At 35.2% G+C, this 25,764-nt stretch overlaps 1 protein-coding gene across 4 annotated transcripts in view; it reads left to right on the plus strand.

Moving 5' to 3' along the window:
* The window catches only part of LOC136828019 (uncharacterized), a 37,936-nt gene extending 15,428 nt beyond the window's left edge, over window positions 1–22,508 (plus strand). The window contains exons 2-17 of one of the 4 annotated variants that reach the window (XM_067085654.1): window positions 6,768–6,946; window positions 7,960–8,167; window positions 8,399–8,632; window positions 9,255–9,437; window positions 10,208–10,392; window positions 10,844–11,510; window positions 12,656–12,881; window positions 13,274–13,315; window positions 14,706–14,854; window positions 15,792–15,908; window positions 16,349–16,555; window positions 17,509–17,586; window positions 17,860–18,096; window positions 18,459–18,830; window positions 19,529–19,582; window positions 19,774–19,914. In XM_067085654.1, the coding sequence (XP_066941755.1) occupies window positions 6,768–6,946; window positions 7,960–8,167; window positions 8,399–8,632; window positions 9,255–9,437; window positions 10,208–10,392; window positions 10,844–11,510; window positions 12,656–12,881; window positions 13,274–13,315; window positions 14,706–14,854; window positions 15,792–15,908; window positions 16,349–16,555; window positions 17,509–17,586; window positions 17,860–18,096; window positions 18,459–18,830; window positions 19,529–19,534 (3,090 nt within the window). In that variant the 3' untranslated portion in view covers window positions 19,535–19,582; window positions 19,774–19,914. Of the gene's footprint in view, window positions 1–6,767; window positions 6,947–7,959; window positions 8,168–8,398; window positions 8,633–9,254; window positions 9,438–10,207; window positions 10,393–10,843; window positions 11,511–12,655; window positions 12,882–13,273; window positions 13,316–14,705; window positions 14,855–15,791; window positions 15,909–16,348; window positions 16,556–17,508; window positions 17,587–17,859; window positions 18,097–18,458; window positions 18,831–19,528; window positions 19,583–19,773 lie in introns of all 4 variants that reach the window. The other 3 variants (XM_067085651.1, XM_067085655.1, XM_067085652.1) reach the window with 3 other exon arrangements.
* The last annotated feature ends 3,256 nt before the right edge of the window (window positions 22,509–25,764 follow it).

Below are 25,764 nucleotides of genomic sequence, written 5' to 3' on the forward strand. Positions count from 1 at the left end.
GTAATTAGTTTAGCTTTGCATCTTTCATCCAGATGTATATTTTCGCTTAATACGAACACACATTCACACATTCATCAGGGCATTTCATTCTGTAGGAGCTTGTAGTGATACCCCTCTTTTACTGTCCATTTTTGGCTGTGCCAAATGGACGGGTCCTGTTAATAATCTCCATAGCAAATACAATTTTCAGTTGTGTTGGGGATATGTGGCACCGGTATGTTACGAATCACCTTTTTATATCCATAGTAGTCTATTAACGGTCAGGTCAGGTCAGTTCAGTTTTATCTCGAAACCGGGTTGTCCTTGTTGTGAATAGAGATGGGCCCATAACTCCGAAATTCTTTTGGATACGGGCACCACCCACCTACTATACACATCAGGGAGATAGCAGCAGGCGATTACCTGTATAGGCGTATCACGTGCGCTGTACCAAGGCCACCGAGATTAGAATAACTGTATTTGAAGATGTTACTCCACGAAGAACCTCTGCACAGAATCTCGCTATTTAGATAATGAAGTGAAGGCGCAGGAATGACAATGAATCGGGGGTAGAAGTTGTAAGCAAGAGATCCCTTGAGTTCCCCTATATCTGCTGTAGGAACAGTTACAAAATAAGAAAAGGAAAAAAAACGCTACATGAACGGCCTGAAAACAGAATAAGAAAAGAAAAGGAAAAAAATAAGACCACATGAATGGCAGGAACAGATTTTCTCTACGTGTTCACTCCTTTATTGTCAGGTTTATTGCCTTCTGACACATTAGTTACTTCGATTAACTTCTTTGTGTCTTTTTATCAAATATGAATTGAATGACGACCGAATTCTTTTTCATGTAAATGACGGCAATTCAGAAATCCTAACCAAGACACTTTCTCTGACCTGAGAGCGAGAATAGATACGTTTGGATCTTTCCGCAGGTCAGCTTAGCGTGACCTCGTGAAGCCAGGAACAGACAAGAAAATTTATGCCTTGTTTGAAAACAAAGATAATTTTATTCTTTAAACTTTCTAATGCTGCAGCGACCATCATTTTCCAAGAGGCCATCTTAACGGGACTTTGTAATATAGGCAGCAGAACTGGAAATTAGTACCCGGTTTGAAAGAAACCTGAATACTGTACTTTTACGTTGTATCATGTAAGCCCAGTGCTAAGTTCAACCTACTGTATAAATATTTTTTCCACAAGATATCTGCTTACCTCTTCGGAATATCTGAATGTCTTTGTGGGTTATCGTAAGATATCTTTAGAGTACATTAAGATATCTTTGTCTTGCCTTTGGCTATATCTTTATTTTTTACACATATCTAAAGATTATTCTAAAATATAAGATTTTTTGATACACCTTAACGCTCAGTAAAAATGTCTTTACATTATGGTTTGTGAAGATATTATTATATAAACGAAAGGTATGCTTTATCTTGATTATCAAAGTATATCTTTATTAAAAGATATGATCATTTACAAAAAGAAGTCTTTAGCATACCCGAGGACAAAAGGTGCACATTACCGCTACGTAATAAATAGAAATAGTGTCTTATAACCTCAGTGTTTGCTGGTGGTGGGATGATTTGACTCAGTTGGCCGTATGCCAGCACGGGCCATTATCCGAAGTAGGTAAGGTGTGAAAGGGGGCAGGAGGCCTGTTGTGGACCTCTGACAAACCAACATTGATAAAGAGTTTACTGTTACCAAGAAGGTTTTCGTTCCTTTTTAATGGATTGCTGGTAGAGCTTGTCTAAATTGGTTTTGTAAATGACTTAAATATGTATTTATAAAGAAATTTAGAAGCATGATTGATGAGAAGAAAGCGTACTGTTCCTAACAGTACTTTCTAAACACACAAAAGCAATGACACTAAAGTTGTTCGTTGAAAGTTAAGTTAGATAACAAAAAAAAAGTCAAAATTAAAATACGAAGTGGGATCCTACAGTTACTTATCGTAGATCATACGATACACAGAGGGTAGTCGTTTCACCTCATGAATATATTACGACTGGATAGCACGCTAATTAAGGAACAGTTCACTCAGACGGCCGGGTATGAGTTTTCTGTGCTTGTTTTTGATGCAAGTAATGTGTTTGCTTTATAAACAGATACTGTGAAACTAGCCTTCTACAGTATTCACTCACTTAAAAATGGTCTTAATGGTCTTAATTATCATATCAATTCCACATTGATGATAGAAAGTACTTCGGACAGTTCAAAAATGAATAGGATCTCATTGAATGAGGTTATAGCGTTGCCAATAGTGCTGCATAGAACCCTAATTAAAATTCAAAGGGTAAAAGCTTTGGCAATATCAATACCAGTTAGAATAGATTTTACATCCTTTATAAAAAAATTTTAAAACAATGCATGATGTATTACTGAAATCATTCAGATTAAAATTTATATATTATATATATATATATATATATATATATATATATATATATATATACATACACACATGTACAGTATATATATATATATATATATATATATATATATATATATATATATATATATATATATATATATATATATATATATATATTATATATATATATATATATATATATATATATATATATGTATTGTATGTATGCATGCAATGCATGCTTGCAAGAATACCTGTTCGTGTGTGGTTCTCTCTATGTTAAGGTCACGAGGAACAAGACGAGGCATGTATGGTGCGCTCACCTGCTCCGTTCATTTGTGTGGCTTCTCTGCCCTTTAGGATTAAATGGAACCCGAATATTTTATCTCGCTGTCACATTTCATGTGGGCTTCTCATACACCCACATGACTTGCATGTGCTTTTATTTCGATGCACGCAGCTTGTGTGGTGGTGGGCGTGTCTCTTGTTTCATGTCTTTGTTGCAAACAACACGATTGTGTTGGGTGCGTGTGGGGCTGTTACTTATCGAGGTTGCATCCATCCGCCGTGTGTGGGTGTGGGTGTGGGGCAATATGAAGTTTAATATTCAAATAACACACGTGGATATTTGGCGCTGTGTACCGGCCCTTTGTTATGAACAGCTGTCCTGACGTAAGCGTGCGTGGCCTTTTAATCCTGCATTTGCTGCAAACAATTCGTATATGTTAAGGGGCGTAGGGGAATTTGTCATGGTTGCAGATATCCGCCAGAGGGAATATGGATGCATGTGGGCGTATGTGTGGGTTCAGTTATGAGGCCATGCTCGCACCATTCATTTTTAACCACCTGTATCGACATCCCAGTCGACTTTGCAAGACGGCCTGGCTAGTGAGATGGCTAGGACTGGTAAATCTTAAAGGGGGGCGGGTGCGGCTAGGGCTCATTTTCTAAGTGTGATGGCAAGGACTGCTGTTTCTTAAGTGTGTTGGCACGGACTGTTATTCGTAGTGGAGTAGTTCAAGACTGCTTTTTCTTGAGCGTTATCTCTAGGACTACTATTAATTAAGTGCGGTGGCTAGGACTGATGTTTCTAAAGTGTAGTGGCTAGAACTGCTACCTTTTAAAGTGGGGTGGCTAGGACTATTACCTCTTAAGTGGGGCGGATACGACTCCTGTTTGTTTAGTGTAGTGGCTATAACTGCCATTTTACAGATGTGGTTGCTATGGCTACGTAGGATGGGTAGGACTGGTATTTCTTAAGCATGGCAGGTTCAGGGCCTCTGTTGATAGACTTTTTTTCAATTTTTTATTTTCCATTGCTGTTGCAGTGATTTGGTTTTTCCCTTTCATCGACTCAAGTTGAGGTGCTATTGGATTACTCTCCAGAGTATGTAAAATGTTAGCTTTGGTAATCTCTCCTTGCTTATGTATTCGCCATTTGGTTCTATTTGACTCACAGTCGTTCCTTTTTTATATGTGCATTTCTGTTCTTAGGAAATCCCTCTCCCCTTTGTATTCCACATACAGTATACTCTGTTTTACATTGTATTCAATAGATTAAATTTAGAGGACCGAGTGGATGGCACAGTAACACCCGTTACCAACCCCCCAAAAAAAAAAAAAAAAAAAGTTTGGTCTAATAGTGAAGGAAACAACCCAACTCTCCGTCTCCGTCTGCGTCTGGGTTTGAAGTTTTTCTCCGATTCTTGTTTTTCCTGTTACCCATAATCTCTCTTCTTTCAGAAACGGGCCTCTTTCACTTCCATCGGGGCTTATACATCCCCCCCCAAAGACTTTAAAGGGATCAGGAAGGGTATTGGTTTCTTCTTTCCATTAGTCTGTGCTATAAAAAAGTACTTTTTTTTAACGACATCGGTTTTTTTTTTTTGTACTTTTGTATATATATTTTTGGGGTAACTACAAAGTATGTTATTACGTATCTGCAATATTGTCTTAGGCATTGCTTAATATATGCCTGAGCAGTGGCGCTGATTTTCAAATTTTCTTTTGCATTATGGAGGTCATTGGCGCGTTTTGTAATGTGCCTCAGTTACTTTGTTATTCGGGTAATTACATAGGCCGCAAATAATACAACTCACGAGATGTGAATCTTCATTTCGTTGTGACATGCTGAGAAAGCAGTTTAACTAACGTTCTATTATTTTATAGGCTTAGAAGGACAGGTTGTAAAACATCGCAGTAAGTCATTATGTGAACCATTCTCTTGTTATATAGGCTAAAAAGTATTCAAATTAAATGGCTAATACAAGGAAAGTTCCAATTATATTTCGTTTTTATCTTATACTTGTATAAGCAACAACAAAATCGAAGCATAATATGTCAACCATCTTTCCTTTGTTATAATTTTGTAGATAAAAAACAAGTAAAAAATGAGCCGAAGTTTCTTCAATGCAGTCGAGTTTTCTGTACAGCGTATAATCAAGGCCACCGAAAATAGATCTGTCCTTCGATGGTCTCGGTTTATAATGTTGTATGAGCCGCGGCCCATTAATCTTAAACCACGGCTTGGTGGTAGCCTGTCCTATATAGTTGCCAGATTCACGATTATGGCTAACTTTAACCTTAAATAATATAAAAAAAAAAAAATACTGAGGCTAGAGGGCTGCAATTTGGTGTGTCTGATGATTGGAGGGTGGATGATCAACATACCAATTTGCAGCCCTCGAGCCTCAGTAGTTTTTAAGATTGGAGACGGACGGACAGACAAAGCCGGCACAATAGTTTTCTTTTACAGAAACCTAAAAGGAATGAAGGCAACCCTTATGGCTTATACCATGTAAGATCTTATTTTCAAGTTGATGCCTTTAGAGCATCGTCATGAACAACAGTTATGATTCCATTAGTAGTCAGTAAATGAAGTGCTAGGATACTGCAGTTGTATAAGCGAGCGCGACCCTAAAAGGGCGAAGAAGGCCCACGAAAATATCTTTCTGGGAGGTCGGTTGACATGCAGCGTCTTAGCGAGCACGTTCGGAGGTGAAGCCATGATTGCATGATTTGCCATTTATGACTTAGCTTCATTTACTCATTTCTTTATTTATTGATTTATATGTATAGTCTACATTTTGATATATACGTTTTTTCTTGTTTTTATGCGGTTTATTTTCATATTTGTCTTACATATACTTCTTAGGGCTCAGCATTTCTCCTGTTGTTTTACTTGATATGATAAATGTACGTGAATGTTGAATAATAATAGTAATAATAAGTCACACCAGTCGCGTAAATATGACTAGGTATTGCGTGTCTTATTGTCCACATGAAAGGTCAGCTGTTATTGGCGCCTGTTTTTTTTTTTTTTTCGGAACTGGACATTTGGTCTGTTTACGTTCCACCATGTTTAGTATATCGTGTGGTCACGAGGAGTTTGTGTTTTGTTAGTCGAAGGTGGCCTGGTTGTGTTGCTTTCATATACAGTATTTGATGATTGTCTAGATACATGTTTGTTATTATTATTATTATTATTATTATTATTATTATTATTATTATTATTATTGAGTGTCGTATTATTTCCATAAATTAATTAGTAGCCAGCTGCTGGTTGATATTATTCGTAATGATCGTTCGTACGGAATACGTCGGAACGGTGACATACGAGTAAAGGAAAGAATAACGGTTATTACTATAATGTAGTCTTACTAAACCAATGAATCACCGAGAAGTCAAGAGTGCAATAATTAATAAATAATGCACAAAACAAAGACATAAATCTTATTATTCGTGTAAAAGTAAAGGCCGGAACTGATACGCTTCAGCCTTACTTTAACACCTAACTCGTAAAAGAATGACATCATAGCATTCAAAGGAAAGATGTTGAACATCTTGTTGAGTCTTGCGAGAAGAGTGACGCATGCGCTGGCAGCCTTTATCGTTAGTTGCCGGGCCCATTTCTAAACCCGGAAATGTCCCAGGAGGCGCCAAGAACTAGAAACCTAGAAACCGGATTCCAAAAATAGAGTTAGAAAGGAATAGGAATGTGCAAAGCGGACCACTCTGAAATTCATTGTTTTTGCCGAGTACATAAAGAAAAAGGAGACCTGATGTAGGCCTCCTTGGTAAGAGTCTAGTGAAGGTATCAAGGATGAGGATATGTTGTACTCTCAAATTCATAATCTTCTCTGACAGTGACGTGTCACTGTGTTCCGTTTTAGAGAGAAGAATGGAGCGGTCCCATCTGCTTTTATTGGGTAGGTTGATGGTATTTCTATGAATTTGTATTCATACAAAGCCCATCAATTAAGTATGAAACTCCATTTTAGTTTTTCTAAAAATAATTTTATTACATATTGTTATTTTTTCTGAGTATGTGTTTATGTATGTTACGTATTAATGCTCTCATTTGATGCACTCTTGCGCAGTAAAACTAAAATGCCATTTTTTCCCCGCAGGTTGTCACAGGTCAGCTTGTCTACCTGACCCTACGAGTTGGAGAGACCAACTGCCCAATTGGAACTCCTGACGTCACTAACTGCCCCCTGGACCACACCGAAGATGATTATGTCTGTGAGATCGTCGTCTGGGAGAGGCCCTGGCTCAACAGCTCCAAAGTCATTGAAGAGAAATCAAGGTAATATTGGATAAAACACATGATGTTTGACTTGTAGTGACTGGTTTATTGTCATTAGCATCCAAGCACTGACTAAAAAAAAAATAAAACTTGTTATCCACCAGTACTTCTTTGCATAATAATTGTCAAAGGCTTCATTAATGGCTAGCAAGCATTGGTTTAAAAACATATTTGTAGCATATCTTCATTTGACAGTCATTTCTAAGCATCGGCTAAACTTAAAAAAAAAAATTTATTTTACTTCAGTTCACATTTAGTTTCCCTAGTTTTCACTAGTAGCCAATAGTTAAAAAATATGTTTTGTAGTTCTGCTTTTATTTAGTGATTGTCATAGTCATCACTTATTGCCTTTTAACTTGTCATAGTCATCACTTATTGCCTTTTAACTTCTGGGATGATCCAGTGGCTACTGATTGCTTCTCGTGACATTAAAAATATGTTGCTAACATATGAGTTTGCTTAGGACCTTTATTCTGAACTAATACATCATAAAGGATAAGGAGTCTCTTTGAAGCCAGAAATAGGCAACTGGAAATGTTGGAAATCCAGAAAATAATGATTACTTTTGATGCTTACAAATGGCAATACTTGTGGTACCTTCTACATGTACAAGACGTACAAGTTTCATCCCTCTGATTTCCTTATTTCTGTCTGAATGATTTGCTTGACTTCATATTTAAAATTTATAGCTGGTATTTGAAATCGTAATGTATGAATTACTTATATCTATTCTAATGAAATAATAGATGTTAAATAGAGATTTTTTAGTTACGTGAAGTTAAATTTTAAAAAAGAATACACTGCTCATTAGCTATAAAGAAAATGGGCATTTTTTTTTTTTACATACTTCACACATGATAGTTAGACAAAAAGGAAGTTACTTGTCTTTGCTTTCCTGCTGGGACGTCTCTTTGCATACATTTACCAAAATTTTTAACAAAAATGCAGTTCATCTTTAAAAACATAATATAAGGGGTTACTGGAATGAAACTGATCAGTGTTGTTTTTGACAGATGTGCTGAAACCGAAGATGATAATGACTTCAACATTTGGGGCTTCTTCTCCCGCCTTGCCAACTCCCCATCAGAGATCCCACAGCAAAATCTCCCAACAGGCATTAGTGAACAGCAGTTGGGACTGGAGGCTTTCAACTATGTTGACCGTGCATCGGAATCAAAATTCAGAGGCGATATGGTCCACTTCAATCTTGGCAAGATTACAGTAAGGCATTTAGATTATACTACCAAACTGGACAATCAGGGCTTACCCAAAGATGACATCATATGTATTGCATTGCTTAGTATAATAACCTGTTGTTGAGTTGTGAACTGTTTATAAATATGTTGCTGTGCCAGTCTTGTCGTTAATGTTTACCTGGAATTTTAATGCTTTTAAAGCATAGCAGTGAAGTAGACTCAGCCAATTTTTATTTGTTAATCCTCTCCTTTTCAGTTCGATCCCTTGTCTAACACAACTAAAGTTCAAGTAAATGTCGAATATGGCTTCAAGATGTGCCTCAGGTCTCCAGATGAGAAGACTGACCCAAGGATGTGCCCACGTGACACTCAGCGTGACCATTACATCTGCGCTGTTCATGTTGTGCATAACCCCAACCAAATTGCCACCCTTGAAGTAATTCCTATCCGAGATTCTAGTGACGAAAACGAGATTCACTGTGAAAAAAGGGTAAGATTTGGCCACTGAATGTTAAGGTTGCATTAAGTTAAATTTTCTGATTGTTTCATCACATTTTCAGCAAAAATAGAATGTGTCCAGGAATCCATGCAGTCTTTGTTGTCATTATGTACTATTAAAATGAAGTTTTAGCAAATGACAAGATTTTATTTGGCATAATCTGGATATAGAGTAACCCATTATACATCATTGTATATGTGCTTGTTCATAAAGCAGTTTAGCTTGTATACTCTACCTTTTGTTTTGCAGTTGTTTTGTCTATTGTATTTCAGATTGAGACTCCTGTAATGAAATGAAATATACGTTTTTAAACATACTTAGAAAATTTTATGTACTGTGCTTTATTTACTTGTCTGCAGTTGAATAATATTTACTACCAACTAAATTTAACAAATTTTTATTCAGCCATGACATATTGTAGTGTACAAGTATTTAATCTTATGGATGGATGATTTACTTAGAAAAGTCCTATCTCGCCAAATCAAACCCTTATCAGTCAAGGTTTAACATCAGGATTTATTTTTATGCCTTTCTCTATTCTCCCATGTATTGTTTCCCACTTTGACTACATTGTACCTCCTTATTGATAATTGAAATGCTGTTCTCTTTCCAGAGAAGTGTTGAAGAAGAATTAGTTGTTCCTGTACGAGCCCCATGCCTTGGTTGCCCTCAGCCAGCACCTCTTAATGACCCAATAATTCTAGATATTGCTGACTTTGCTCTGAAAGAGTATGACAGGACAGCTGATGAGGACGACCTGCATATGATCTTGAGACTTGTCAAGGCCCAGACACAGGTAATAGACAAGAAATTCATTTGGTCCCTTTTTTCATGTTGTTTTTTGATAGTGGCCATTAGCCATACTATATTTTAGACTTTTAGTTCTATTTTATGGTCACTAACAGCAGTTGTAGATGTAAAGCAGATGAATGTCATGAGAGGAATGGATCATCAAAGAAGTTTTGAGAGAAAAGATTGATCTTTCTGGGGACTGATTCTTTTTTTCTCTTTACTTGTCTTATTTGTTTTTATGTTCTGCTATGGAATTTAGGGGTTGGAGACACTTGATAAAGAACTCATCATTGTGATCCTTTATGTTGCTGATATCATGGTCTAGTCAGTGTAATGCTTAGTTATTTGTATTAACGTTTTATTCACCAATCAGGCTAGTTTCCCTATGCATCAATAACTTGTGAGAAAAATCAAGACAATTGTTATTGTCACATTCAAATTTGAATTGCTGAACTACATATATATGTCTAGTGCAGTATTACTAGATTGCTTTCCATATCTGCTACCTCTTGTTAATTTTTACATTATCTGTATGAATTCAGTGAAGAAAAGAATGGTATGACAACTAAATCTGGATGTAAATACTTTACAGCTGAAAATCATGCAGTTCATCCAGGTTAAAAGAATTTTGATTGAGAGTGGATAGTAATATTCGTGGCAAGTAAACATAGAAGAAATTTTTTCAGAACTTCTTATTGCATATTGTGTAGCTTCAGTAAGTGGTAGCAAAATTTGCCCCTAAAGATTTAGAAAAAATAATTGCATTTCTTTCAGGTGGTTGCAGGTGTTAAGTACTACTTGACTGTTGAGCTTGCAGAGACAGAGTGCAAGAAGACCGTGACTGGTGTTGATGTCAACAGGACTTTCTGCGGTCAGGATTTGGACGAAGAAACCAAAATTTGTGACCTTCATATAGTTGACCAGCCATGGGTACCAGCAAGAGATCTTGTTGCTGCTCAGTGAGTATTCTCTTACATGAATGTTTCAAGTTTTGTGTTACATTGTAGAAAAATATAGACATTATCAGAAGTGATGTAGATTTTTTTAAAGTGATAACAATTTTGATCTTATGCAACAGAAAATAATATAATTTGTTTGTTTTCAGTTGTGATGTGTCAAGATAGTGTTTAGAAAGCCATATACTATAACTATTTGTCATCAGTATATTCAAAATATGAACATTTTGGGCAGCCATACAAATAATGGTATATACTGTACGTGAATTCAGGAATTTGACAGTTAGTTTCACCACATTTTCCACAAGTACTGTATTGAAAGTCATTAGATATAAGTTACTGTAGCTTGGTTTTATGTCATGGAGATTCGATTTTCATGGCATAAGTAAGTGTCCTAATCATTTTGTTTCATGGTTCGCATAAGGAAAGACAGTAATATCTCATTTTTTAATAGGTGCTATGACAAGGACAATTATCCTGCCACAACTCAAGATGAATTTATCGTTCCTGTGGCTGTTGGTACAAGCTTTGCTGCAGTGCCCTCTGCTACTGGTTTCCAAGCAAGAACCTCTGTCTTTGGAGGTCAGGCACCTGTACAGCTTGATGAAAACAGCAGGGCCATTGCTCAGATGGTTGTAGCAGAATACAACAGGCGAGAAGATGACAGGGAGTATTACAAGCTCACGAAGGTCCATGAAGCAACACCCCTGGATGCATCTGGAACGTACCACATTGTTGTTGAAATGGCTGAGACAAATTGTAATAAGTTTGACCCCTCTACTGGTAATGGTGAACACTGTATTGAGAACCCGAGAGAAGAACGTGAGGTTTGCAGTGCTCAGGTCCATGAGCAAGCACCTGGAAATAGAAGAATTGTGTCTATGTCATGCGAAGATCTTGATGATTACCTTCGAGATAGGTTGATGCCAACTTTGAACTCCTTTGATATCATGGATCATCCATTCTTAAGCTCACAAGGTTCTTCTGTTTCTGGAAACCCTGTCCCTACTAATGACCCCCGAGTTCAGGAAGTTGCTGCATTTGTCCTTGACCAGTACAATCTACGAGGGGATGAAGATGAACTCTATGTTCTGACTAATATTGTCAGTGCTCACACTCAGGTTAGAAGGCTTTTTTAAGAAGTGGTGTTGCTTATTATTTAAGAATTTTACATGATATTTTAGGCTACATTTAGTAACTCATGAAGTTCAGATGACCCCTTAAAAATATGTTAACCTAGAAGACTTATTTTGTTGACCTTTTAGCTGACCCATACAAATATAAAATTTTTATCCTTCTTATTCCTCTCCTGGAAACAACAGCTCCAGTACATATTACATTATATCCTCTCCTAAGTAATTTTACAATTACAGTAATTTAAAGGATTACTTTGCCTATTGTTCGTTGATTATTTGTATTTAATTGTATTGACCATCCAAGCTAATATTTAGTCTCATCTAAGACCCCTTGTATAGAATTCTAATTGGATCAGTGTACAGTACACAACAAAGGCATATAAATATTAGTAAACGTCTTATTGTTACATACTGTGCTGCTTGTGTAGAGAAAAATAAAACAAAAAACTGGGAATCTCAATCTTATTCCCGGGGATTTTAAGCTCCAGGACAGTATAGAGTAAATGGTCTGGAACTTGTGTATTGCATTTCACTTTTGTTATGCAGGTATATGCATAAATTCATTTTTAGATTTACAAATTTTAGCATTTAATATTACATTACAAAGACAAAGGCCATTCATAATTAGGTTAGGACTTCTTTAAACCATTTGCTATGTTAATAAAAAGTTGGAAGTGTTTGTGGGGTGGAAAAATACCATAGAGACCTCATTCTGTTTATCAGCAGGTAGTTGTCACCCTCAGTAGTAAAAGTAGATCTTCATATGATGATGAGCTTCTAGGCTATAAATGTTTTGTTAGGTTAGCATAAGTTATTTTTTCCCTCTTATACATGTCCATTTCCATGCGTGTGTCCTTAGGTAATGACCAGTCAGGTGATTCAGCCTGGCAAACTAGTATTTCGAGAATAATGGTCAGTGAAGCTAATCTGGTAATGGCAGAATAAGGTCTTTCATAAATGCAGAGCAATCATAGTAGGACGCTTGGATGAAAGCAAGAATTTCAAGAGTTTAGTTGCGGAGGGGAGGAGAAATGATTAAAATAACATAATTTCATATTGTTTATCCAATATGGTTACCCAGATGGGATTTTTCTGAATTTTTGCATTGACTGCTCTTTTCTTCCTTGTAGGATGCTGCTGGGGTGACCAAGTACCTCTTAGAGCTGGAAGCAGCAGAGACACATTGCAAGAAATACCTTCCAGTGGCAGATCCCTCTCGGTGCCACATTGACCATGGTGAAGAGAGAGAAATCTGCCAAGCAGAGGTGAATGTACCAGCTGACCCGTCTCAACCAAAGACACTCACCAGGCTTTACTGTGATGAGCGGGATGACTATTACACCAATAAACTCAGAGGTGAGAGTCTGAAATTTTTCACAATGATTATGTATTTTTGTTGTTGTTGTTTATGTATATGGATGGAAGTTAAGGCTGAAGAACATTAACTAATCCAGATTCAGTGGGGTTTGCTATTACCAGGTACCTGTTTTCATTGCAAAATTTTAAAGCAAGTCATACAGAAAAAGAAAGCAAGTACAGTACTAGCAGTCAAGTCATTTATACTGTATGATGTTCATACTTCACCATCTACAATAAGTTTGATAATTCCCATTTGTGAATACTGTAATGGAAACCCCTACACCCTAAGTGTCCATCAGCGTTTGGTGCTAATGTAGTATTTTGAAATAGTAGTACTTAGTTTGTCAAATGATGAAGTGGCATGCTTAAAATTTTTTTTTTTCTTTCAGGCAAAATCTTCTCAGGAGCTGCTCTCCACCCTGCTGGTTCTGGTAAGAATCTTGAGAAATTTATACATTTGGTCATTACTGTATATAGGCTTATCATCGGCATTATTACCAAATCATAAATTTCAGTAATTTTTACATTTTTAACTGCCCATGGCTTCCAAGATGGGTAAAACTTCAGTAACATACAGATATCCTTTAGCATGTTAATGTCTTTACTTTAGCAGAATTTTTTATTGACAGTTTTGTAACTCATATAATCAATCATAGATCATGTAGTCTTATCAAGGAAACTGTGGTCAACATGTAGAATACCTGTTCTTTTCAGAGGAGTTCATTAGTATTACTCTTTTATCTCTAAGCACTTTAAAGAATTGAAAGGCTTTCTAGATTAAGATATTTGGTTCCTTATAGGATGTATAGACCTTTAAAAGCAGGGAAACCCATTTTTTAGTAGAAAATGTTAGTTTTGAAACAATGGAAACTACTTTTTGGTTTGTGTAGAAATACAGGCTTTTAAGGTTTGATAACTGGTAATGCAACTTAACTTCATGACAAGAATGAGATGCACTTCATAAGATATTACCATTAAATCTTTTAGCAAGCTGGAAATAGTAATACTCATCCATGTTTCCAGTAAATAATTGTTGGTAAATCCCAGGAATATTTTAACTGAGTTTTAAAAGCTTTGATGCCCTCCATAGGTTAGGGTTTAACTGTAATCATCCTTAGACTTTTATTTTGTTTATTTTCTTACATGTATGTTTAGAACTTTTTTCTGTGATTAGGTTTTTAAATTTTGAAAGATATGTGTTGTAACTAGATTTTACTTCTTGACATTTGAATGTAAATAGAAAACTACTCATTCTTTTTCCATTTTATTCCTGTAGCAAAAAATGGAAATGGTGAGTTTTAAGAGGGTAAACTATAGTTTTAATTTTTCTGTTTTTGGTTAAGGATTGTGTCAGGGCACTCCTCTTGAACCTAGTCAAATTTTAATCTTCCATCTGCAGTATAAAACTTTGTACTGAATGTATTTGATAGAATAAGATATATATTATTTGTTTCTTGCCATTAATTCACAGCTGTTAACCTCGTATAGAGTATATCGTGATATTATTCATGTTCAGATTTGGAAGTTTTTTATGCTTTCAGTGCTCCAGTCATTGTGATTTTGACTTGAAAATTTATTACCTGATTGCACTTTTATTATTCATAACTAAATACCTTTTGTACACTACAAATATAGAAAGTCATATGTTTGGATCAGGACATTTTTTGGTCAGAGTTGAAGAATCTGTGCTGTCAGTACATAAGTTATTTTAAACAAAGTTGGAAAAAATATTTCTAGTACCTGAAGTCTTCATCTAAAAGTATTTTTCTCACAATGTTGTGTTGATCACTGAACACAATGAAATTTGTTTTTATTTTTCAGCTTCCACCCTGGGTGGAACTTGGGTTGCTGCCAGTGTAAATGACTCCAGCATCAGAAAGCTTGGACACCTTATAGCTGATGAGTTTGATTTCAGGTCTGATGAAGACAACCTTTTCATCTTCAACAGACTTGTGAAAGCACAAAAAATGGTAAGAATAAATTTTGAGTATTTATCTACATTTTCTTCTTCGAAGATTTTGGATTTTGAAATTTTCTTCCTGCTGTTTTTCCATGACCTTATGCACTTTTTCCTTCAAGAGGCTTAATATCTGTCATTTCTTTCCTTTTCTTTTTTTCATATTTTCTTTGGGTCTGAATTAGAAAAAGGAATTTGATTGCCACCTGCCTCATTGACACTTGCTCCTAAAAAAGAAAAAAAATTTGTGATTAACTTATGACCCAGCTATGTGTGTGAGAACTGTTTGTAAGTTATTTTAGAGTTATAGAATTGCTTGTACTGTACTGAGCAGATGTTTGTATATACTGTATCTGTGTTGTACTGTCTCAATCTGGTTTCTAATATGAATGCTAGTTTCATTTGCATATGATTGTTTCATCGTTATCATTCCTAATGCAGAGTGTATTTAATCTGATATATATTACAGTACAGTACTGCAAAAGCATGCATTTGATTGGATATTGGGAAAATCAAAAGTTGATCCAGTATATACAGCATCACTGAATTTTTCCTTCAAAGTCCTATTATGCTTTGGTCACTTAATTATTTATAAATAGTACTTTTTACACTTTTTTATTTAATATTCTGTTTGTTCATTTAAGATCATATTAATGGAAAAAATAGAAATTATATATGTTTAAGACATGGTAAGCCTGAATTTTGTCCTTGGCTCACTGGAAGCCATATTATTCATTACCTGATGTACTTGTGTTTAGTATATTTTCTTGCACGCCAGGATATAATTGGCTGGGGTTTACATGATGCCATATAGACATGCAGGTTATTAATTGTATTGTGCTGGTGTTTACAGTGTTGTTCACAAGTTCAAAGGTGTAAATATCTTGGGGCCTAATGAGTTTTTTTTTGGTGTTGCTTGATGTAAAAAATAAATCTTGTGTGGTTTTTAGGTTACGTCTGGCCTGAAATATCACCTTGTTGTCGAACTTCTTGAGACCGTTTGCCCCAAGTACAAGAGGAGGATCGACAAAACTCGTTGTGTCCCAGACATTGGAGAAGATCCAGTGGTAAGACTTTTTTGATTCTTTGAATGAAAATTGCCTCTGTTGTGTGCATGAAAGTATCAAGGTTTATAGTTTATAATACTTTTCTATTCCTTGACCATACACCTTAATGCATTTTATTTTGCAGATGTGGAGTTATTGATACTATTTCTTTATTTCTGGGTCATGAACTACAATATTCAGTTGATGGTATGCTAGGATATGGAATTTTTAAAACAATCTGACACTGCTCGTTGATTAGTAAGAATTTTGTTCTTATCTGGAACCTTATGTGACATACATTATATTGTACGCAATACTGCTGTTGATGATGTCAGAAATTTAATTCTCTTAGGAACATATCCCATAAGGCTAGGAGATAAGGGCTCATTCATGCAGTCTCAGTAATGGTATGTTTTGAGACTAACAGTTCTTTATGCACTTTCATTTATATGAATTAACAGATGTGTGAGGCTAATATCTTGATACAACCTTGGCTGAGCAAACAGCAAGTTACAAACCTCCGGTGTGCTGATAGGGATGACTTCCATGAGGGTGATGATTCAGTTGAGGTCTTGCTGCCTCTGGTTCACCCTTCTGCTCATGCTCGCCCTGTCTTCAAGAGCCACTTTGTTGTTCGTACTAGTGATGAAAGTATTGAGAGCAATGAGGTAAGTTGTTATTGCCTATCGTGATGTGGATGGTAAAGTATTTCAGTTCTGTGATTTTTGTGCTTGTAGAGGGCATGATTATTTAATTTTCATGAAGAAGGTTCATATTATTCATTAGATCTCTTTGTGGCATAAAAAGGGATCTAGTTATTTTATCATTCATGGGCTTAGAATGTAGTAGTAGTGAAGTCACTGTAGTTTGTCAGTGTAGAAGTTTTTAGTAGAGGTTGGAAGCTTGGTGGCGGTGTGTTAGTGATGGGGTAGTGAAAACGCTGAGAAGGAAAAGAAAAATTTGACCATATCACTTGGACTGCTGATGTTTTGATGAAGGTGTTTTTTGCCTCTTTCTGTGTCAGCAGAAGTGGAATTTTGTTTTCTGTTTTTCAGTTACAATCTGTAATTATGTGGAGCATTAATAACAGATCTTTTAACTGTATTCTTATGTCATTAGCTTGAATAAGTGTTTAAAACATACAAGGCTTCTGTCAGCCTGCTGTATTGCTGATAGGTGATTGAGTTTGATTAAATTTTTGCATAATAATGGTTATGGTATATACATTATGTTATTTACCTCATGCGTAAGATAAGAGGAATGAATCAATTTTAATTTATTTATTATGTCATCATAACCAGTTTTTTTTTTTTTATAATTTACCAGTATTATTGAAGATGTATTAGTAGTGCCCTACAAAAAGCTGCTAAGCTGGGTTTGCTTGAAACTACAAAGGGGTCATTACTCCTTTCTCAAAATTTTTGTCTTGATGGTTGAATTAAATTTTTGCCATTAAGATTGGAAAATTTAGAGTTACATGAGAATTACCTCATTAACTGACTTCTGTTCTTCCATTTCACTGCCCCATTAAAGCATCTTTCTCATGGAAAGTTTAGTTATGCTCTACAAACAACTCTTAATGAAATTCTTCTAATAAGAATGATACTTCTCCCTCCCTAAGCGTTTCTACGAACCCTTCCGCCGAACTAGCAGCCGCCACCGAGACTCCAACGAAGATCTTTCGAATGAAACAGTTGAGGTTAATACATGGCACAGGCCACTTTTTTTTTTTAGATGAATTTAGCATAGATTAAAGGGAAATTTTACTTACAAGGCCACAAAGTTAATTTTACAATAAGAGATATTTGGGTCTTTTGGTAGATAAAAGTTTCAAACCCCCTACAAGCAATATCATACAGAGAATATTTTTGGACTTTTTTGAGTGTCATAATTGTTATAGTGTAATTTTGCAATCAATCACTAATTCCATTCACAAGCATGCATGCTAATAACACATGTTTTCCCATGGAAGCGTTTCTATCATCCCTCTGGTGGTAGAAACCATCATCATGACACTGAAGAAGAAGACGACTCTGAAGAACTTCCCAACTTCCGGGGCAGGAGAGGAATTCCTGGTGGTTATCAAGAGGGAGATAAGACCAGTCCCAAAGTAAAAGAAATAGCAGACTTTGCCATCAAGTCTATGGATTCCCTCTCAGAAGATCCTCGTGTTAGAATTGTCAAGGCTGTTGAAAAAGCTGAGACTCAAGTAAGTATTGTGGCCTATGTTTTAGAGTCAACTTTTCTTAGTTTGTATTGCTAATCATTTGTAAGACTTATGTAATACATACTTAACACCTATTGTTGCACAGTAACAGAAAATTGCATGAAATTACCTTGTCATAAATTCGATAAAGCTACAGACGTATGGAAAAATAACCATACTGTATATGCAGAATTTGAAATGTGAAAAAGCTAGCTAGTATTTGTTATTTAGTGCATCCACATTTGGAACTTCATAGCGGGAAAAGACTGGATTTTCTGTGTGTGAAGTATGACAGTAAATTTTAAAGTTTTAAGTAAATTGTTATCCAAGGGAAACAAGAAATTTTAATATCAATTATCTCATAGGTGGTTGCAGGGGTGAACTATAGACTTACCCTTACTGTTCACTGGACAACTTGCTTGAAAGCAGATGAAGTAGAAGATGTGAGTTCTTGTCCCAGTGATCCCAATGAAGCGCCAGTTACATGCACAGTCATTGTTTATGATGTGCCATGGACAAACACCCGGAGGGTAACAGAAGCTGCCTGCAACCCTGTAGGTGCTCCAGATGCCCCTGCAAAAAGATCTAGGAGAGGACTACTTGGTGGTTTTAGTGATGCTGATGTAAATGATGCTAAAATTCAGGAAGTTGGTAATTTTGCTGTACAAGCTATGGACTCAACAAGTAGTGATCGCCATATTAGACGAGTTGAAGAAATCTTAAGTGCTTCCAAGCAGGTGAGTGCTTTTTAATTGTAAGATATTAACATTTTTTTATTACATCATTTTGGGATCCTGTTTTCTGTGAGATTTTGTTTGACTTTTCAAGTATTTTTCCCTACTCAAATTCTCATTTTTTGGGCTTTGTGTGCTTCTTACATCTACCATTTTCTAAATGTATGTCATGTGGTACTGCTTCTGTTTACCCAAAAAAAGTAATGTACAGTAAATTTTTCCCAATATTTAACACACAGCATTTTCCATATTGATTACCCTAATTTTCTTTGATAGTGCACAACATTTTCTGTTGATGATCATATTTTACCCTAAAGAATTCTGTAGGTTTTGCTATTTGATTTAAGATATTCTGTATTTCTCGAAAATATTGTTGTGGATTCTGTGATTGTATGAAATTTTGCTACATTTATTCTTTCCTAAAAAATCCAAAGTATAATTTTCCATTTCTTTCTTTGTCTTGCCTTCCAGAAATCATAGAGAACTGTACTGTACATACTATATTTCTTTAAATGTTTGTCATTTTTCTCCTTTAAGCAGTGCACTTGATTTTATGTTTTACAACTTGCTTTTCATTCCTTGTATGGTTTGGCTTTGCTCTGAAAATGTTAACCTTTAGAACTTGGATGTGCTTGATGCTAATACTGTGTTTTATATCTTTTCTACTGTTATCCTTGCTCTTACTGGCCCCTTGTTTTTAGCACTGAGTAAGCTGTCATGTCTTGTGATGCGTACCTGCTGCATTTTCTCCTACAGTAAGTTTTACCCTTCAGTGATTTGTTTTCAGTCTTTTCTTACTTGCATTTTCCTAATTTTACTATCTGAATAGTGCTTTTTTTTATTTAACTAAAAGTATTTCATACACTGATTTTTTTAACCTAATGATGTATTGTATGAAGTGATTAAAAGATGTAAGTAGTCATTAAACATTCTACTGCTCTTTCAGGTTGTCGCAGGATTTAATTATAGGCTGAATATGAAGGTATACTGGACAACCTGTTTGAAGGAAGATCACATAGAGGATCTTAGTAGCTGCGAGAGGGATCCCAGCAGGCCATACCAAACTTGTGAAGTGGTAGTATATGAGAAGCCTTGGGCAAACCACATTGAGCTTACATCTGCTTCTTGTAATTGATCAGGCAAAAGGGAGAGGTCTTGAAAACTAATTTTCTTACTTAGAGTTATCATATTTGAAATGAATTAATGATGACATTAATGATGGTTAGTATCAGTTGTCATTGCATACTTTTATTGTAAATTGTTTTTGATTATTGTAACGAGACTTAAATACAGTATGGTTGTTAGAGCATGGTGACATATCATGTGAGAATTCTTCACTATTGAAATTATATGATTCATGATATTTAATTGTTGAAAAACAAATTGAAATTTCTTCTCCGTGTATACATCACCCATTATCAATATGAACTTTTCTTTTAGTACATAATTAGTTCAGTGGAATTTAATTCAAACCTAAGAACCTTGTGCAGAGAAAAGACAAATTACTGTATATTTAATCAACTTATTTTTATAAAACATGAAAATATTATGATCATTTCATGTCAGTATCAAACCTTCATGCGGAATCATCTTATAGAACAGTGCACGATAGATTTCCAGTCCGTAGTTTCCATAACATCAAATGCCTTACTACAAAGCTGGACTGTGGGTTTGTAGCAACATAATGAGGAATATGGAATTATATTTGTTTGCACTTGAAAAATATAAGAAAATGTTAGTTTTAGAACTTCAGTTTCTTCAAGGAATGAATCATATTTTAAAATTGTTTATATCAAAATATGAAAATGTATTGATATTTGAATGTCTTAATGTACTCTATTGTTGACTGTACAGTATATTGATTTTGAAAAAGAATATAGAATTGCATTCAGGATCTATATTTGCATCACTGGTTAAGTTTTAATATCATCTTCTAGTTTTGATTGTAATGAATGTTAATTTTATTCAGATTATTAGTATTTAAAAGGCACAAAGCTTTTTCTTTCTTCCCTTTGTTCATATTTCATTATTTTTAATCACGTTAAGCCATGAAGTTTTAGGATCAGCAGTACACTAAAATATCTTGCATCATTGAAGTTTGAGAGTCAGTTTACTCTGTTAAATTATATTTCCATCATCTTTAGCAAATGTGACCCACTTGGAGCATATAATTTCTTTATTTATGAAGGAAAGAATGTAGCAGACCACAAAAAACTTGTTACCAGTGCTACAGAAATGTTTTTCAGAATATTAAAATTTTTTGACCTTTTTCCCTTTCTCTTATAAAATGAATCTGCATATTTCCTCGTCCCATCTGACCGTCTTTTGTAGTAGGGACGCTTAACACTACCACGACCATTGATGTACATAGATTGTTATTCTTATCGGTCATATTGATGTGCATAGAGCAGCATCACAAAGATCTAAAGCACACTTAATGTAGGAAGAGGGAAGTTGATTCTGGCAAAGGAAGCTGTTTTTATTCAATGCAGTACTGTACTGTATAGGTTTTAGTATTTTTTCACGAGTTTTGAGAAATATGTAGTCTGGTTGTAGCAGCTTCTTTCATCACAATTTTTGTCAGTTTGGATTAATTTTTCCTTTTTTTTAATATAGGAAAGTTTTTTGTGCTTTCTTCTTATCCCTTCATTAAGTGAGCTTAAGATGAGGAATATTTTACACTGATTATATATCTAATATATACATATATATATAATATTGTACCTGTGATGAAAATATATTAAGTTTCTAATAGATATCTTTTGCAATTCTTTTACTTTTTCTTAGTTGTTCTTTGGGAAAAAAAATTTGGATCTTCAAGAGGTATTTTATGGTGAATGTATGGTATGAATATTAAAACAGGGATAAAAGCATCACCTATAACTGACTTTTATTCTATTGACACAACATGGATATTACAAATTTTATGATTGATATATTTAACAAGAATTGAAAGTCCCTCTTGAATTTTATGTAAACTTTCCTTACAGGAAAGTGATAAAGAAACCATTTTAGAAATATTGTATACCAATGTCACATTAGTTTACATTCAAACGTCCTACAGGCCTATTAATTCTGTACACTTGATTTCTGTCTTTTTAATTGGCATGCAGTAATTTATCTGTGATTTTATTATTTTCAAGTCATTTTTAGAATTTTTTTACTGGTGAATAGTGACTTTTCACTTTGTAAAGTACGTTACTGGTGCTACAGTACCATTTAACAGTGAAATGCTGCTTCGATCCAGTAAATCTGGTAAAATATTTGGAATGATGATCAGTAAAGTAGTGACAGTGATGGTTACAAGTGTGCCATTGGTGAAAACAAAAAATTTCATGCCATGTGGATGGCCACAGGGAACTATCTATAGGGTGAATTATGGGGGAGATATGCTCTAAGGTCTGTGATTACTTCTACAGTATTTTAATTGTGTTTAGAGTTTTTTTGTTAACCCAACTTTGCCAGTTTTTGAAATATCAAAATTGTGAAATATATCCTGAAATCTCTCAAGGTTTTGTTTGGGAGTAATGCCTTGACCTTGACTGCCGATAGGATGTTTTGTAGAGATGAATATGCATTACAATAGAATACTGTAGAATTTTAGTGATGTGCTCTAAGGTGGGATATAGGAATACATAACTCACTTTGTATACTTTTTATTTAATTAAATTCACACATAGTCATTTTGTTTTTCTTCTTTTCCTCCACCAGTGCAGTCTTTTATCAGTAAGATGTGCTGTATATGAAAGAATTGTCTGCATATGAAACAAAACTTACACCTCAATTTTACAAAGACAAGTTTTCATGCCGCTTCTCCATGGTGTGCAATTATTGCAGTTCAGAAAGGTATATGTTACCAAGATCCTTTGAAAAAGGAATTTTACTTCAAAGCATTCTCAAGTTCAGTGTGAGGTTTATCTGGAATTGAATAGAGTACTGTTTCTTTATCTGGGAAAGTCATTTGGCTGATGTTCACCGAGCTGAAAAATAGATATAACAAGCTTTTATGGTCTTCACTCCAATCTGCTATCTAAAGGCACATGAAGACCCTAAAGCTACGTCCACACGATCGAGCTTTGTTCGACGAACTTTGTCCGATGTGACGTCAGAAGCGGAGAAACAGCTGGCGAAGTCAGCAGTTTGCCCGCTTCTGACATCACACCGGACAAAGTTCGTCGAGCAAAGCTCGATCGTGTGAACGTAGCTTAATAGTTTGTTTATCTTTTATCGGCTGAATTTTGGATTTTACTCTCGTAAGTTCACATGCCATAAATTCTCTTCCTTCTGTTTTTTTTCTGACTTAACACCCCTTGTAACTGTAAAAAGCTCTTCTGCTGCTTCCTTCGTAGTTAAGCCTCACCCTTTTTCCCTTTCTTTTGTCTTGATTTCCTTGGCCCAGGGTTAGAAAAGAGTGTTAGGCTGCCTGTTCCATTGCCTTTTGCTCTTAAAATTGGATGTTTCATTGTTGCCAATATATAAACTTATCCCGGTGACTGTTCATGGCTCTCTTTCCCTGATGGGTAACGTATGGATACCTTCAACACAAAAACAAGTATGGACACAAGAATAAACCTCTTCATACCTAGAATCCGTTACTTTCAAATGTAATGGCTTGTACCTGTGAAACAAAGTTTGTTTATTTTTTGTACATTAATGTTTTGAAAATGTGGGACTGGTAAATGTAATTTTTTCTTTTCCCTTGTTGAATCTAATTTTGTAAGGGGGGCACCACATTTTCATGAAAAGATAGCTCCAAAGTCAAGGGCATATTTAAATTGCTTTATGAAATGGTAAAGAAGATGTAAGTGCATAAACCATCATTACAAGTAAACATATCTCATTTTCCACAGCGTGCTGTATGTTTTAATTATTTCCATATGTCAGTGTTTTGGAGCACAGTAGAATTTACTAACATGATTCCAAGTATTACAACGAGTGTTTGTAATCCAGTATTTCAAAGGAGAAAGACCTATGTTTGCATGAGGTGCGAACCATTGCTTTTCTAGTGGCCATCACCACAGAGCAAAGGGAGGGCCAGCCAAGAATGTACTAACAAAGTGATTTATTTTTTGTAAGGTGAGAGAGCTATCTTTAGTGAGACATGACCCCCAGCTCAAACATGCCATATTTCCTTGAACAAAAAAATGCAAATATTGACTGCTTACTTCACTGATAATTCATAACTTTGTTTTGGCCATGGAGTATGCAATTAATGTTACGGTTTTACTTTATTACATCCTTTTCCTACCTGTTTAACTTAAGTTTCTAAGCAACTGTGTCATATGGTATACAATCAAGTGTTTTATTCTTTAGTTTAGAAGGAAAGAACTCCTTATGTCTAAACCTATGCTCAACTAAGGTATGTTTTTTTCCTGCTTTTTACTTATGTCTGGTCTTTGAGTGGAAAAGATTAAATTTTCGCCTTTAGGTTCCGAAAAATGTATAAATAAATCTATTCTGGTTTTATTCAATATATTTGCAGGTCTAATTTGCTCATATGGCACACTACCTTAAGTGAGGAGATAGCCAGGCGTTTGAGACAAACCCCATGAAATCTGCTCTTAATGTAGGAAGAATCATCTTTATGAAATTCACAATGTCTTCCGTGTAGGTTATGGTAAGAATCTTAGTAAATACCTTTCAAAAGTGAACTTAAGACAAAAAAAAAAAAAGCCAGTCAAAAGGAAGAAGGCCAAGGATTTGTACCCACCACATCACCCCTTTCCTTGCCCAGGTGGGTCTCTGCTCACCTCGTGACTCATCAATATAACATGATGTGCCTGAACTTAGAAATAAAATTTCTCTTTAAAGAAGGAGGTGAAGGTTCTGAGAGTCAGGTTAATACCAGTTCTAAAAGGTCTTTTCTGCTTGTACTTCGTTCTGCCACCTTTGTGTTCTTACCTTATTCCTTTTACTTTTCTCCTGTCGCCTCCTCCTTTCTTCTGGTTTTTCCTTTCCATTATGGAATAAAATTCCAATTGAGCATCTCTAAATGTAACTTCTGAACTAGAGGAGGATCTGTCACTCCTTAGGAGACCAAACTTGTGTTAAATATTTTTGAAGCTCACTTTTTGTGTCCATAACTGAAAGCTAATGCTGACATAAGACTTAGCATATCTTTAAAATTAGGAACAGTCCCACTAATGTATCCTCAGTATGTTGAAATTTTCAGCTATTATGTAGAATTGTTCATGTTCTCTTTGGGGAGTCGAGATAAAAGATTTTGAGAATTTAACAATGCTTTAATGTACTGAAGAGTGAAGTACAGTACTGGTAAAGATGCATATACTGTAAGTCTAATACAGCATTCCTTTCTCTACTTCAGAACCCTCCCGATGAGATGTTGAGGACTAACATCAAGAGCATGAAAGTCTTGTCTCATTCATGAGAAATTATTCCTTCATCACACAGCTAAGCAATCTTGTATGCTATATTTTTGGAAACTTGGTCAAAACGTTATGGGAAGGTAATTTGTTATTGATGATTTTTCAGGTATCTGGATGCTAATACTGTATACATACAATACAGTATTACTGGTTTGGTGGATGTGTTATTTTTAACACTTAATTCTCAATGGGGTATATAAATATTGTTGTAGTGTATTTCACATTCAAATTTTGTTTTGGCTTTGCAGATGTAGTAACAAACCCAGTACTTAACTGTAATGCTCTTCTCTGGTTAATAATTCTAATAGCCTCATTTGAGATACTGTGCTGAAATGAGATCTGTCTAGATTATTATGGGAGAATTCTCTAATTTGCTTAAGGAATAATTTCGTTTTGTATTGTGATTACTAGCCATTCTCCTTTATGGGTTACTTGTATAAGCATGAGCCCATGTTGGCACAAGGCCTACTTGATCCAGCAACAATAAAAAAAAAATCTTCTATTGTTGCCAGGCAAAGTTGTATAGAATTAGGATGGTTTGTACTTAAAAA

Source organism: Macrobrachium rosenbergii, chromosome 42 (genome assembly GCF_040412425.1).
Source record: "Macrobrachium rosenbergii isolate ZJJX-2024 chromosome 42, ASM4041242v1, whole genome shotgun sequence".
NCBI classification, from domain to species: Eukaryota; Metazoa; Arthropoda; class Malacostraca; order Decapoda; family Palaemonidae; genus Macrobrachium; species Macrobrachium rosenbergii.